The 15,329-nt window shown below is 36.0% G+C and overlaps 1 protein-coding gene across 4 annotated transcripts in view; it reads right to left on the bottom strand.

The window, feature by feature from the left end:
- Positions 1-15,329, bottom strand: part of LOC126833396 (uncharacterized) — a 96,243-nt gene that overhangs the window by 73,248 nt on the left and 7,666 nt on the right. The window contains exons 4-5 of one of the 4 annotated variants that reach the window (XM_050564703.1): positions 14,432-14,558; positions 13,848-13,918 (exon numbers count right to left, since the gene is read on the bottom strand). The exons of the other annotated variants lie outside the window; for them this stretch is intronic. Of the exons in view, the coding sequence (XP_050420660.1) occupies positions 13,848-13,918; positions 14,432-14,558 (198 nt within the window). The remainder of the gene's footprint in view (positions 1-13,847; positions 13,919-14,431; positions 14,559-15,329) is intronic. 4 annotated transcript variants of the gene reach the window in all.

Raw genomic sequence — 15,329 nt, 5'->3', positions numbered from 1 at the left:
GCTCTTCGTACTCCATACAAGAGACCCAAGACGCAGCACCGCCGAGGGACTTGAAGAAGTCCTATTACCCACCTACTAAGTCAAAACCAGTTGACTTAGCAAAACACTCTGAGGCCCACTCGGTAAACAACACAAACCGAAAGCCACCTCTCCCCTGTAAGCATTGCAAGGGACCTCACTGGAACAGTGAATGTCCTACAAAGCCCTCGGGAAACGGCCCCAAACCCCGCGGATCTTAGTCCAGTCCACGGGTCACCACACACATTCCGACGACCGCCCACTAGTCCCTTTACCTCTTATACTCAGCTCTGATAATTCAGTAAATGAATCAACTGGCATTAAAGTAAATGAATATAGACTAGTAGACGACCTCGACACTTCTCGAAATTTATTCATGACACAAAGTACACCATTAGACCTAGTTAGAACAAAAAGCAATAACCATTTACTCGAACTGTCACCACCAATTACATCATCACCTCACCAAGTTAGCCCTAGCTCCGATATTCTTGACCAAAGAACAACTAGCGACTCAACTCACCCAAACATAGTTCGAGAAAATTGGTTAGAGCCCAACAATCTACTAGAAAACCTAAATGACGTTACAACCCCAATCTGTATCGAAGACCGATGTGTTCCACCTAAAAACGCACCGGGCTCCGAACAGAACAACACTAGCTTCGACATACACAATGACTTTGATCATAAGAGTATAGAGAACAGCGAAAATACAGGTACGAATGAAACAAGACAGGACACTCGAATTGTTTTTCATTATGAAAACCCCGAGTGCTCTGGACTTGCATCCGTACGAACGGTATTAAATAGAAACCCTAACACAATACCAACTCCATGTATAGAGTTAGAATTCGATTCTGGTTTCGTCACTGCTCTTCTTGATTCTCAAGCACAAAAGTCGTATGTTAGGCCGGAAATTTCGAGAAAATTCGGAAAAACATTTATAGGACTAAATTCATTAGTTCGAATGGCAGACGGGCACACTCAAACAACCAGTGGCCACGCCGCATTCGTCGCTAGAGTCGCAGAAGTACAAATTAAATTTAATGCTTCGATTCTAGACAACCTGTACTGCGATATCCTATTAGGGCACGATTTCCTTGTAGAAAACGAAGTCGCTTGGGATTACTCCGCAGGTACAATCTACTTAGGGACCTCCAAACGAACATCCGTTTGTTGGGCAGCCACTAAGACAACAAGGGGACCCAAAAAGTTAGATTTTTCTGAAATCCAAATTTCGGGCGATCCTATGACTCAAAACCAACTAACAGAAGTCATCACCAGATATTCTGAGGTTTTCGATGGTTCAATAGGCCGCACAAAGCTGATAGATCACGAAATTCGACTTAGGGACCACACCCCCATCGCTCTAAACCCATACCCTTATCCGGCTGAAAAACAAAACATCATAAACGATATGATAAGGGATATGGAGGAGCAAGGCCTAGTAGAACCGAGCACATCGCCCTGGGCCGCTCCTATAGTCCTTGCAAAGAAAAAAGATGGTTCGCCACGCCTTTGTATTGACTATAGACGACTAAACGAGTTAACGGAATCTGATGCCTACCCCATGCCAAATTTAAATGACATGATAAGGAATATGAGGGGCGCAAAGATCTTTAGTATACTAGACCTTAAATCTGGATACTTTCAAGTATCGTTGAACCCCAATTCTAGGAAGTACTCAGCTTTCCGTACTCGCAAAGGTCTCTACCAGTTCAGAGTTCTTCCTTTCGGTTTAAAGAATTCCCCCATGACTTTTGTTAGGCTCATGAACGAAGTGTTAAGAGGGTACATAGATGATTTTGTTCAAGTTTATCTCGACGATATAGTAATATATTCAGATAACCTTAGCAACCATTTAAACCACTTAGCTAAAGTCCTTGAACGTCTGAGCAGACATGGACTGACATGCCACCCCAAGAAATGTAGACTAGGGACAACCGAAATCTCTTTTCTTGGACATTTAGTGGATGCAGAGGGAATACAAAAACAACCCGAAAAACTCTCAGCTATTAGGGACTTCCCAACTCCCCGCAAAATTAAGGAGCTTCGTAGGTTCTTAGGCGTTTGTAATTGGTATAGCCAGTTTGTAGATAACTATGCTGATACAATTGCACCCCTAACACAACTGCTAAAAAAAGGTGAAAAGTGGAAATGGTCAGGTAACGAACAGAACGCTTTTGAAAGCATTAAAAAGGCCCTGTACGACTCCCCAAAACTAAGCTCTCCCGACTACAGTAAAACATTCCACCTCCAAACTGATGCTAGCGAAATAGGCGTCGGAGCTGTTCTCTTCCAAAGGGGTGACAGCCCGGAGGAAAGACAGGTCATTGCCTACGCAAGCAAAAAGTTGAGCGAGACACAAAAGCGTTATACTGCAGTCGAAAGAGAGTGTTTAGCTATAATTTGGGCAGTCGATAAGTTCCGCCCCTACTTAGAAACAGCACCTTTCGAACTCCTTACTGATAACTCGGCGTTGACTTGGCTGCATAAGACCAAAGACCAAAAGTCTAAACTAACCAGATGGGCGTTACAACTAAGTAACTTGGATTTCCGAACGATACACGTGCCAGGGCGCCTTAATCAAGCACCTGACATGTTATCCCGGTACCCATCCGATGGTCCGCCAGTCAACGAAGACCAACTCGATGAAAACCTACTAGGAGTACCTTCACTAAAAACACAAAAAAACAATTCACATGGTACCCCTGATAGACTCTTTTCATTGACACAACAAGAGGTAGAACAAATCGATACACCTATTTCCGAAGAGGTTTTGAAAGCTTGGCAATCAGATGATCTATATGTTAGCTCCATAAAAGAAAACATATCCTCTGACTGTCCAGCCAACAATACCAGAAGGTCAAAAGCACTAAAAAAATCATTCATCTTAAATAATGGCCTTCTCCGGAAACATATCGAAAATTGCTCCTCCTCGTTGCCTCCAATCGTAATACCACTTGACAAAATCCAACAAATCATCTGGTGGTATCATGACCACACTCTAGCCAGTCATCCAGGCTGGAAAGAGACTTTCAGGGCCGTACGACTTAGGTTTTACTGGAAAGGTTTGAAAGAGGATATTAGGAAATACGTAGGTGCATGTCACATATGTGCCTGTACTAAACCTCTGAACGCAAAACCAGAGAATCCCCTCAAACCTAGGAAACCCCGACAACCCTGGGAAGTCATCAGTATAGATCTTATGGGCCCCTATCCAAGAACAGGTAGGGGTAAAACATGCATACTGGTGGTCACCGATTGCTTTAGCCGATGGGTCGAAGCCTACCCGCTAGGTACGGCCACCGCTAATGTAATCATCCAAACTCTCGAACGCGAGTTCTTTTCACGTTTCGGGTACCCTCGAGTGTGCCTTAGTGACAACGGGACTCAGTTCACTTCGAAAGAAATGCTCAGAGCACTCGACCGATGGGGGGCGGAGGGGTGGACTACTCCGGTGTTCCATCCACGAGCTAACCCCGTCGAACGTCGCAACCAAGAGCTGAAGAAAGGACTACGTGCACACCTCGTGGACGAAAGTCATCGCTCTTGGGACACTAAGCTATCGTCGATACTCTTCGCTATTCGGAATAGACTGAACGAGGCTACAGGTTTCCCACCGTCGGTTCTGGTACTCGGCAGAGAAGCCAGACGGCCCGGCGGTTGGGCCCTATCTGAACCTCCCGTCATTCCCGTGGTGGAGATCAACCGACATAGACGAGGGCAAGAGACAGTTGCCTTTGAAAATCACGGAAAAAATCAAAAACCAGTCACCCCGATTAAATCAAAATTTTCGACTGGTGACTGGGTGTATTACAAGGCTCATCATTTATCGAACGCTGACAAAGGTTTCCATGCGGGGTTCGCGCCGAAATGGCTAGGACCTGTCCGACTGGCGGAACGCTTGAGCTCAGGTGTTTACCTCACTGACCAGCGACCACCCCGGAAACTTCACGTTTCGTGTCTGAAATCGTCTCATCTGGTGGGTAAGGAGGACCTTAACAGGCCTCATTAGCTTACTCATTGCAGAAGATATTGAGACTGCGTCAATTAATATTTTGTACAATTTTCAGTATGTCTCAATCAACCAGACCGAACAACAGCAGCAACCTCCTGCAAATCATGGTGCAGCACCACCTTCGTGGGCAACAGCTGCTGCAGTCGTTTGGGGCGACCATACCCAGCTCAACTTTAACGCCCGAGCAAGTGCTCACAGCTCCCCAAAGCGAGCTACAGAAGCACCCCGCTTTGTGGGCGGCCTTCACCCGTGGGTGGCAAGCCTGCATGATCAGCGTCCCGGCACCACCTCCACTAATCAATCAGCCGCCAACGCGACCTACGGCGCGTCAGCCCACGCCCTACGCTGGCAGGTCCCCGTGGCCACAAACTGCGCCACGCCACATGACGCCTAAGGGCGCCTCCAACTTTTTGGCAACACCATCCAACTCCGCCGTCCAGAACACTAGAGCTGTGCCCACGGCAAACCAGTCTGCCGGAGCTCCGACCACAGTCAGCACGGAACTAGACAACAACACGGTATCGGCGAGACGGAAGAGGATGATCCGTCTCAACGAGTACCGAAAGGCGATGAGGAAGGTGAAGCGGGAAGAAAGGAGTCGGATATCCCAGCAACATCGGTTGGAGAAACCAACGCCACAGACCGACTCAGGGAAGACCTCGGCGAAGAGGCAACCAATCCCCACACCGAGGACACATGCCCCGGTAACACCAACGGCAGAGGAGGAAGAGGATGCAGTGATGGACGTCACCGTCGATGGTCAAGTTGACCATACGATCGAGGAAATCGACATCTTCCTCCAACCACCGTCAGACACCACCTCCTAACTTCTTTCCTTTCCCTGTCCCCTCAGTTCTACTACGCCCGCCCTTGACCACCAGGTCACCGGTGCGATGCGAGTGCTCTGATGGCCCGCTTGCCTGAAAAGGTTTCAGCGATGTCACTCGAGGAGATGTGAAAGACAGGGAGGAACAGACACCGATTAAGTTCACCGGTTGGACCGTTTAGTGGGGGAGGGTTGACACGGCCTGCAAGTGCATGTTTCCGTTATTAGCGATTAAATGTGCGCCCGGTCGTGTTATCAACTGTCCACCGTCTCACCGCAGGTGGGAACGATAAACTACTATATCGGCCCGAGCCGGCCGTCGGTGTATGAAGAGGTCCGGGGGGTGTCATCTTGACAGCGAAACACGGCGGCGATGACCACTGTAGGCAATCCGATAATCAGTTATTAATTTAACATTGATCCGCGACTGCCATCCGCCGCCGTCCCGCGTATTCACTTAATATATTTCCATATTGTTTTCAAAGTTAATAAAAAAACCACAACTTTTAATCCGGTTTTAGCTATTTTCTTCAACCCCCCCCTTACTACCGTGTCAAATTGTATGACCTCTAAAACTCAAACAGAAAAATTAACTCATTTACATATTATTATTTATAAATTTATCAGACTCATATTTAATACAAATATTGAGTACAAGAAATACTAAAGAAGACTAAAGAAATTGCGCGCTCAAGCAAAATTTATAACAAAAAAAAGCAAAACTGAATCATGGCAAAAATATACAAATTCAATAAACTCAAACACATCTTCAACCGATATGTGGAACAAAATTAAATCCATTAAAGGAATAACCCACCAACTATTACCTTTAAATATAAACCATAATGGTAATTCACTCTCATCCCCTACAGATATAGCTGAAGCTTTTGCACAGCACTTCATAAAAAATAACTGTAATTCAAACTACGAACATGCATTTTTAAATTTCAAACACAAGACAGAAGAAAACATTAAAAGGGACCTAGAGCTCAATTTTTACCATCAAGAAAACACAATTAATCAACCCTTCAATATAACCGAATTACGCAATGCATTATCTGGATGCAAAAGCAAAAGCCCAGGCCCAGATAGGATACCATACTCTTTTATTCAAAATTTACCAAAGCTAGGACTCGAAATACTTCTCCAGATTTAAAATATAATTTGGGAAAAAGGCATATATCCTGACCAATGGCGCAACGCAATTGTTATACCTATCCCTAAACCAAACAAGAACAAATTCGATACCGCTAACTATAGACCTATTTCACTTATCAATACACTAGGAAAAACATTAGAAAAAATAGTAAACAAGCGCTTTGTTTGGCACTTGGAGACATCAAATATACTAACAAATGAACAATGTGGTTTTCGAAGAAATCATTCAACTCTCGATTCCCTCTCTTCCTTACACAATGAAATTTGTAACGCAAAAAATCAGAAACAACATTTAATATTAATAGCATCTGTCCACACCCAAAGAGAAACCGTCCTAACATAAAAACATCTGATTTTGAACAGTACTTTCTTTCTCTAGGTAACAATTTTATTGCTGGTGGTGACTTTAATTCTAAACACCACGATTGGGGCTCTAGAATCGTCAACACCAGAGGGCGCTCATTAATTAATTTTACAACAACAAAAAATCTAAAAATAATTGCCCCTCCCAATCCCACCTACTGGCCCACGCACATAAACAGTCAACCTGACATTCTCGAATTTTTTATAACTACTCTTCCAAATCACATTTCTTACAATATAACTAATTCTTTAGACCTCTCTTCCGATCACACACCTGTCTTATTAACTTTAAATGATCTCTCTTACATAACTAAATCCTACCCTACAATTACGCCTGGTAAAACCATATGGCCAAAATTCCACAGTATTATTGAAAATCAAATTCTCCTTAACATTCCTTTAAAAACTCCTTCACACATTGACTCTGCAGTCCTATCTCTTACTTCCATTATTCAAAAAGCAGTACTCGACTCTTCCATTCCTATTAATTCTACTCAAAACTCTAGTTATCACCTACCCCTCATATTTCTCAACTAATAATTGAAAAAAGACGAGCCCGCTCTAGATGGCAGAAGTCACACTTGCCCAGTGATAAAAGAAACTACAATATGCTTACATCTTCCTTAAAAAATATTCTGCGCAAACACAATTCAGAAAAATATCAACATTATATAAACTCACTCAACTTATCCAATAATTCATTATGGAAAGCTACTAAAAATATCCTTAAACAAAAAAATAAAATCCCTCCTCTACGCCATCCTGACCACTCCTTAGCCACATCTAATCTAGATAAGGCAAACTTATTTGCAACCGATCTAGAAATGAGATTCACTCCTCATCCTGACATGCCTGACGATGATCACGTTAGTCACGTAGAATCCACTCTTTCCCAAATTCTCCCTATGTCATTACCAACTAAACATACCTCTCCATCCGAAGTCCATTATATCATTAAGAATCTTCCCAACAACAAAGCCCCCGGCCATGATCTAATAACAAAACAAATCATTAAAAAATTACCAAAAAAAGCTATTATTCACCTCTCACACATCTTTAACTCTATCCTCCGTTTATCATACATCCCCTCTTCTTGGAAACACTCGGTCATTATTCTAATTCATAAGCCTGGAAAACCCTCGCATCTCCCTTCGTCGTATAGACCAATTAGCCTACTCCCCTCCTTCTCTAAAATCCTAGAAAAAATCATAATCAAAAGAATCTATCCAATTATAACCGAAAAAAAAATTATTCCAGATACCCAATTTGGTTTTAGAAATAATCATTCAGCCCTTCACCAAGTACACAGAATTGTAGACAACATTGCCTCTTCTCTAGAAAAAAAACATTTTTGTTCAGCCGTATTCCTTGACGTAGCACAGGCGTTTGATCGCGTATGGCACAAAGGCCTGCTCTACAAAATTCGTTTCCTTCCCACTCCTCTATATCTTACCTTAAAATCTTTCCTCTCACACCGTACTTTCCAAGTGCGATGCGATGATGAGCTTTCAAATACTTTTCCTATAAAAGCTGGTGTTCCACAAGGTAGCATTCTCGCGCCTACCCTTTATAATCTATTTACTGCCGACATACCTCATTCAAACATCACTAACTTAGCCACTTTTGCAGATGACACCTGCATAACTTCTTCCGACCCAGATATTAATTCAGCCATTAATAAACTGCAAATGCATCTTAACGAGCTAGAAACCTGGTTTAATCAGTGGAAAATTAAAGTAAATGAAAATAAATCATCACATATTACATTCACTTTAGGACTCAAAGTTAGTCCTCCATTAACTCTTAACAATAATATAATCCCAATAGAAAACTCTGTTAAATACTTAGGCATTCATCTTGACAAGCGATTAACCTGGGCTACTCACATCAAAACTAAAAAACTATCTCTTAAATTAAAACTCCATAGCTTAAGACATCTTCTCCGTTCAAACATTTCTCTTAATAATAAAATCCTCCTATACAAACAACTTATTCGTCCTGCAATGACCTACGGCATCCAAATTTGGGGATCGACAAAAACCTCAAATCTAAATTTATTTCAATCATTTCAATCAATTAACCTCCGTCTCCTAACTAACTCGCCTTGGTATGTAAGTAATCGTACACTCCATCACGACCTCAGTATTCCTACGATTCCTGTTCTTGCATCCACTCATTATAAAAAATTCCACTCTACCACTATAAATCACCCGAATCCACTGATATCCAATATTTCTTCTCTTACTCTTCCAAACAATCCTCCTCGTCGATTAAAACGAAATTGGTCTCGCGACCTTCTCAATAACTAAAAAAAAAAATAATCAACAAATTTTTTAAGGAATTCAAAACAATTATAATTATGTAATTAAATCTAGTTGAAGTAGTGTTACTGGACACCCTCTTCTTTCACGTTGTCCTGTCATTGTATCATATTTTTTTTTCAAATTTACTTATTGTAACTAATATTACAGATTGTAAATATATTTTTATAAATAAAAAATAAAAAAAAAATAAAAAAAATATTTGTATTAAATATGAGTCTGATAAATTTATAAATAATAATATGTAAATAAGTTAATTTTTCTGTTTGAGTTTTAGAGGTCATACAATTGATCGAAGTCTCCTGTTTATACAACCATGATAGTAAAGTTCATTCGCATCATTATAATTGTCTGTAGTCGAGAGTGATAAAAATAATTTTTTTTTTTCAATCGACAATTTTAAGAACTTCCAATGATAATCAAAGATAACCGAACTAAAACTTATTCAATATTTTTAATAACTGTACATGTTAATTTGTAAGCTCTAGACATGTTGTTTTTACTATATGTGTACACTAACAGAATAACAATGTAAAATAAAGATTTCATGAAAATCAATTGATTTTTTAATCAAATTTAGGTCACTTTTGTATACATTTATTATTATCCAAAAATGTTTAGAATACCCTCTCTTGATTTATATTTGTTTGCACTAGACATTATTCACTATACCAATTGCCGTAATCTATCTAACTTGTATTAATATTTCATTTTACACTCTTCTTTGAACATCATTATCATGTTGTACATCACATTTTTTTATCTAATCTCTTATCTACTCTGCTTCCCTTAATCCGACCGATACATTTTTAACAAACACACACACACACACCTATCTATACATTAACATAACATCCAATCATTTTATATCTGTTCTGTATCTAACACTCACGAGTGATCATTTTTTGAGCACACTGATGAATCTAACATAGTTTGTCCTTTATGCATTAGTACACCATTCACCCGATCGCCATGAAACTTTGGGATGTTGTTGAGTCCACTGCCGCAAACATAACTGGCATAGTACTTTTCGAAAATTCCACCCTTAAGGATGACCTCAAACATGAACTTTGTACTTTAAATAAGAAATATTTTCCGTTGCTAACCTAAAATAAACACTTGGTTTGTATCCATGGTAACCACGGTACTCAAGCGAATGGTAGGTGATGATTAAAGAAACAGGATGATTCTATGTACCACGATTCTGGGCAAGCTTTTAGCTGTTGGAACGGGATCTGGGACCTTTGAGTAAGGGGAGGACATAATAACCAAAAAAAGTGTCACAAAAACGCTGTGATCTGATAAGGGATTTAAGATGGGGGGAGGGAAAATAGGGAATAGGAATTACTCACCCCTGGCAAACTAAACCTCGGGCAACGCCGGATCCGGATAGCTTGTTTATATTATATAATATGTAAATGAGTTAATTTTTATGTTTGAGTTTTAGAGAAAATAAAATTGATTGAACTCTCCTGTTTATGTAACCATTATATGTTTTTTATGTACTTATATCATATTTTTTGTTAATCTCATCAATTTTAACTAAACTGAAGTTAGGGCAACATTGCAAGTTTTGCTTAAACAATAATTTTGCAATTCGTTTGACATCTCCGAAACTATAGGGTAAAGCGAAACTGTCCTATATTACACAGTAATACATCTACTTTGTATCACAGTATATGCAACCCTGTACATATTTTCACATAATTTTGCATTTTGTTTGATACAGCCGAATCTATAGGATGTCTCAAATATGACATATATCATAATGCATTTTACTATAGTAATATTATTATATGTAACATATAATTAAATACATTGTAAATATTTTTTCTATTAAATGTTGACACACTTTTGCAATAAAAAAATATCTTATTTCAACTTTGATAATTCAGTATATAATAGCTAATTGTTTAGCAGAATACAGAGTAAAAAATGCATTTTATTAAAAATTTGATAAATGTCTAATTGTTTATCACAATACACGCGGTGTAATGCATGCATTTTCTTTATAATACATTATTTCATACAGATAAATATTTTTTTTATATATAATTTAAATGAAATATGAGTATTTTTTCGCATCTCTGTGGAAGATTACATACAAATATTAATTAGGTTATTGGATATCATATCAACGTTCAATCATAAGATAATAATAATTCAGTCTGTTGTTAACGCTGAAGATGACAACATCGTTGTCGTAACACGTGTACGCAAGAAGTGTATAATTTTTATGGTTTAGGGTTCAAGTAGATTTTATATCTTTACTATAATAATAAACATTGTCGCGTCCACTGCAATCAATTGAAAGGTACAGTGTAATACAGAGATTATAGTATTTGTAAATACACATAATTACACCGTCCGTTGTATATATACAAATTGTTTACACTCTACGCATTCCGATTCATTCATAACAAGATCAAACGATTCACCGACATAAACACAACAGTTGCAGTGGCATACCATTACTATTGAATTGATAGGAATACGGTAAGTTTACATGCTACAGAACCCACGCACGTTCAGTCGACATTTATATACAATCTTTATGAATAAATATATATATAGAGATTTTTTTTATAATATATTATGACAGTGCATACAAACACTGTACTGTTTTATACACACACACACACACATATATATATATATATATATAAATACTTTATTCTCCACAGTGGACCTACCCCAAAGTGTTTGACTGTTTTGGAAATTATCGATCTGGAATAGGGGGTGTGAGGTGTCCACGGTTCTCCCCCGATGTGTACTTATTACAATTTACCAAACTAAAATATACTCTAACGAGTTGATTGGTTGCTGTTATTATTATCACATTATTAAGTACAATATTTGACCATAACGGGTATTATCAAAAGCCGTCTAAGACCCCTCAAAAATATTGTAAAAAAAAAAACATTACCTACCGATAATAATTAAAACAAAACATCAAATTAATTATAAGCATTCATATTTCACAAAAATATTATTTTATCATGTCTATTACTAAATTATTATTAACATTTGTCGTACCTGGCGGCAAGTCATTTACTACATCCCGCACCCTATAAATTGTTAGTCCATTGTATTTGGATAAGTTGTCGACCAAGAAGCGTTCTATGTGAGATCTGTCCACTTTTTTATCGTATTTTTTACGAGAAAGTATACCAAGGGGTTTTAAATATTTAGCCAAATATCTTTGGGCACCAGCATAAATTTCGTCCAATACCTAAAACCATTATATTTTGTTTTAGAATGGAACATGCTTATCCTTGGCCTCTCAGCTCGAATACGATACAAAATAGCGCCACGATAGTAACGCAAAAGTGGCGCGATCTAGCGGTTGCTTTTTTATAAAATATGTATATATGTATATATTTATAAGTGTATAAAATGTCTTGAGGCAAGTCTTTTAGGTTTTTAATCTGGACAATTATTATATGATAATAATTATATTCAGTGCATCAAAAACCAAAATTATTTTATTGTTGTATAAAAAAGTATTCATAACTTATTCACAGCCATATTTTATATAATAGATAATTTTATATAGATTGAAAGGTACAAATCCATATAATGGCATTTTTATAAAATGGGTAACCAAATATTTATCCAAAAAAATTAAAATTGTTTCACAATAAGCACAATTAAATTTATTCAAAATAATTAATTCAGTTGAATGTTGCCAACCAACCGATTAATGCGAAATAATAAAAAACTACTAAAAACCATTGGACGACAGCATAAAATTAAGACTATACTATCATCATATATCGCAAGGAGATTATTGATCGGAAATAATCAATATTCAAGAGCCAGCAGACTTAAGCATGTTTTATTAGTTTAGCTGTAATGCTTTAAGTAGACCGTAACTTTTTTGAATACATAATGTAAAGACTATTCTTACGAAAATAATGTGTCTCAAATTATTGCTACTTCCCTGTATATTATTCACTAGAGTATTTCATTTTTGTAATTCGTTAATGTACTAGATAATTAGATTACATTTTTTAATAAATATTTTTTTCAAGTTATTGCTAATGAGGTAAATACAGACATTATTAATTTTTTTATTACACAATGTGAATGCTACTATTATGTAGAAATCATTTAGTCTCGAATTAGATTTACTAAATTAGCGGTTTTTCTTTTTTAATGAGTTATATAGTTCAATAGAATAAATTTAAAATTACCTCATCTCTTTTTATTTCGTCTTTAAATCGCGATTTTGCCAAACACATAACTATAAAACATTAAGAAATGATTTATATTAAAATTTAACAAACTAAATTATGCTGTAACGAATAACCTGATTGTAATTATTATTATTGCGTTTTTGTGATCAATATTTAGTCATAACGAGTACTATTAAAAGCCACCTAAAAACAACAATGATGTTTTTCCGCTTGTTTAGTTTTTAAAATAATTTTAAATCGTGCTTCGAAAAAATTCATGGGAATTTTGAAAATTAACATTTCAATATGAATTACAAAGAGTCTAAAGAAAACGAGATAAAAGCGGTTTATATTTGTAATAATTGTTCTTCCTAACGATCTTTGTATAATATTATTAGTTATTCACATAATGTATATTTTACTAAATTATTATTAATCAACGAACCCGACGGCAAACTTTTAGTTAAATATTCGATTTCCTGTTCAGATAGTATATGCTTCGATCCTATGGTTTTCTTACATAAGTAGCCTTCTACTGAAAGCTTGTCAACACATCCTTTATATCTGTATATTATTTTTTCAAAAATTCTTTCAAGATGCTAAAATAATTTTAATTTTATTTTTAATATAAATTATGAATACTAGAATTTAAGAATTGTTGTATCTCGAAATATCTCTAGTATATTATTTACTAGGTTTAAAAATTATTTTATTATTACCTATAATTTGTTTTAATGTATCACATATTTAGATATTAAAATAATTCATAATTCAATACTTGAGTCGTACTCTCACCACAAGATAATAGCTTATATGAGGGTTACACGTATTATAAGTTCCTACTTTTAGTGTATAATTTAAAATTTTTTTTATATTATACTGTAAGTTATGTTATCTATGTACACCGCGGAATTAATTGCAAATATATATATTATAAGATAAAAAATTTAAACGAAAATTACCTCATCAGTTAAATTTTCTATTTTTGCATTCATTATATTTTTTAATTCCTTTTTTGACATATGAATACCATCTAGAAATGATTATAAAGTGTTGATATTAAAAGTCACAAAACTAAATTATGCTGTAATGAATTAATAAGTTGCATATATTATTAATGCATTTTTGTGTACAATATTTGGGCAAAACGGGTATTATTATATGCCAGTTAAAAACAATTATTTTGTTGGTCCACTTGTTCAGTTTTTAAATAGTCTAAAATCGTGTTAAATTAAAATTTCATGGTGAATGTCATAAAATTCATACTTCAATGTTTATTACAGTTCGAGTAACCGTAATGAAAACAATTTTTTGAAACATAATTTTTTAGAAAATTAAGATATAAGCGTTACATGAATTTGTTTAACTTGTTCTTGCTAACTATCATTACAGGCGACTTCTGCATAATATTATAAGCACTCTTCAAAAGTGTTGGAAAAAAACGCTCTATTATCGACAATAATTTTTGTAAAAAGGCAAATTGATTACTTGTCACAATTTACATATACATTTTGCAATATCTAATAATTGTTATTATTTAACGTACCTGGAATTTTTTCAATTTTAAAACCGATAACCCGTTCAGGGTCTTCAATAAGTTTTTCAAATATGTAAAATTGTATTGAATTGTTGGCAGCATCTTCTCGTAACGTAGAATAAATTTCGTCCAATATCTAAAATCATTACATTATTATTTTGAAAAGACAATGTAAATACTATTATTACAGACATAACGTGTCTCAAATTATTACCACTTCTCAGTATATAACAGTATATATATATATATATCAGTATTCACTAGGTTTATACAGTATTTGATTATTATTTTTTTATTTTTATGTATCATGTATTTAGATAAAATTGTGTTAACAAATATGAAATCATCGAATTAAAAATAAAAATTATCCAAAAACAACTGATATAAAGTTGTAGCATGTTCTTATGACCCAAATCATTTAAAACCAATTAGGTTTTTTCCCCATATTAATTTACGGTTTCAAATATAAGTGTTAAGACTCACAACACAAGTTGTGTGTATTTCCAATAAGTGTAAGCCGAAAAATTTGATCCCTTACCTCTGATGTTAGAATAATTTCTCCATTACCAAATTTTTACCAGATAATCTACTAACTTATGATAGCCTACTGATTATGAAACTATTCACCCCGCATATTGTAGTAACTATCGCCCAATAGCGATTTATCGAAAATTATTTAAAAAGAGAATAATGCAATTTGAAATAATATTTGATTAAAAAAAAAAATTTGGCTTTATAACAGACAGTTCAACCGATGACGCATTATTTTCATTTTTCAACCAATAATTTTATCCATTTAAACCTTGGCGATGTAACATAAAAACAAAGTTCTAGGAATATTCTTTGATGTCAAAAAAGCATTTTATTTTATAAATTATTTTTAATTATTTTTAAAGTTAATAACCTC

The sequence above is a fragment of the Adelges cooleyi genome, unplaced genomic scaffold (assembly GCF_023614345.1).
Source record: "Adelges cooleyi isolate 19-005CV unplaced genomic scaffold, UGA_ACOO_1.1 ACOO_flye_CR_arks_rails_tigmint_CR_PRNA_1, whole genome shotgun sequence".
NCBI lineage: Eukaryota > Metazoa > Arthropoda > Insecta > Hemiptera > Adelgidae > Adelges > Adelges cooleyi.
This window is presented reverse-complemented; position numbering and strand designations above follow the sequence as displayed.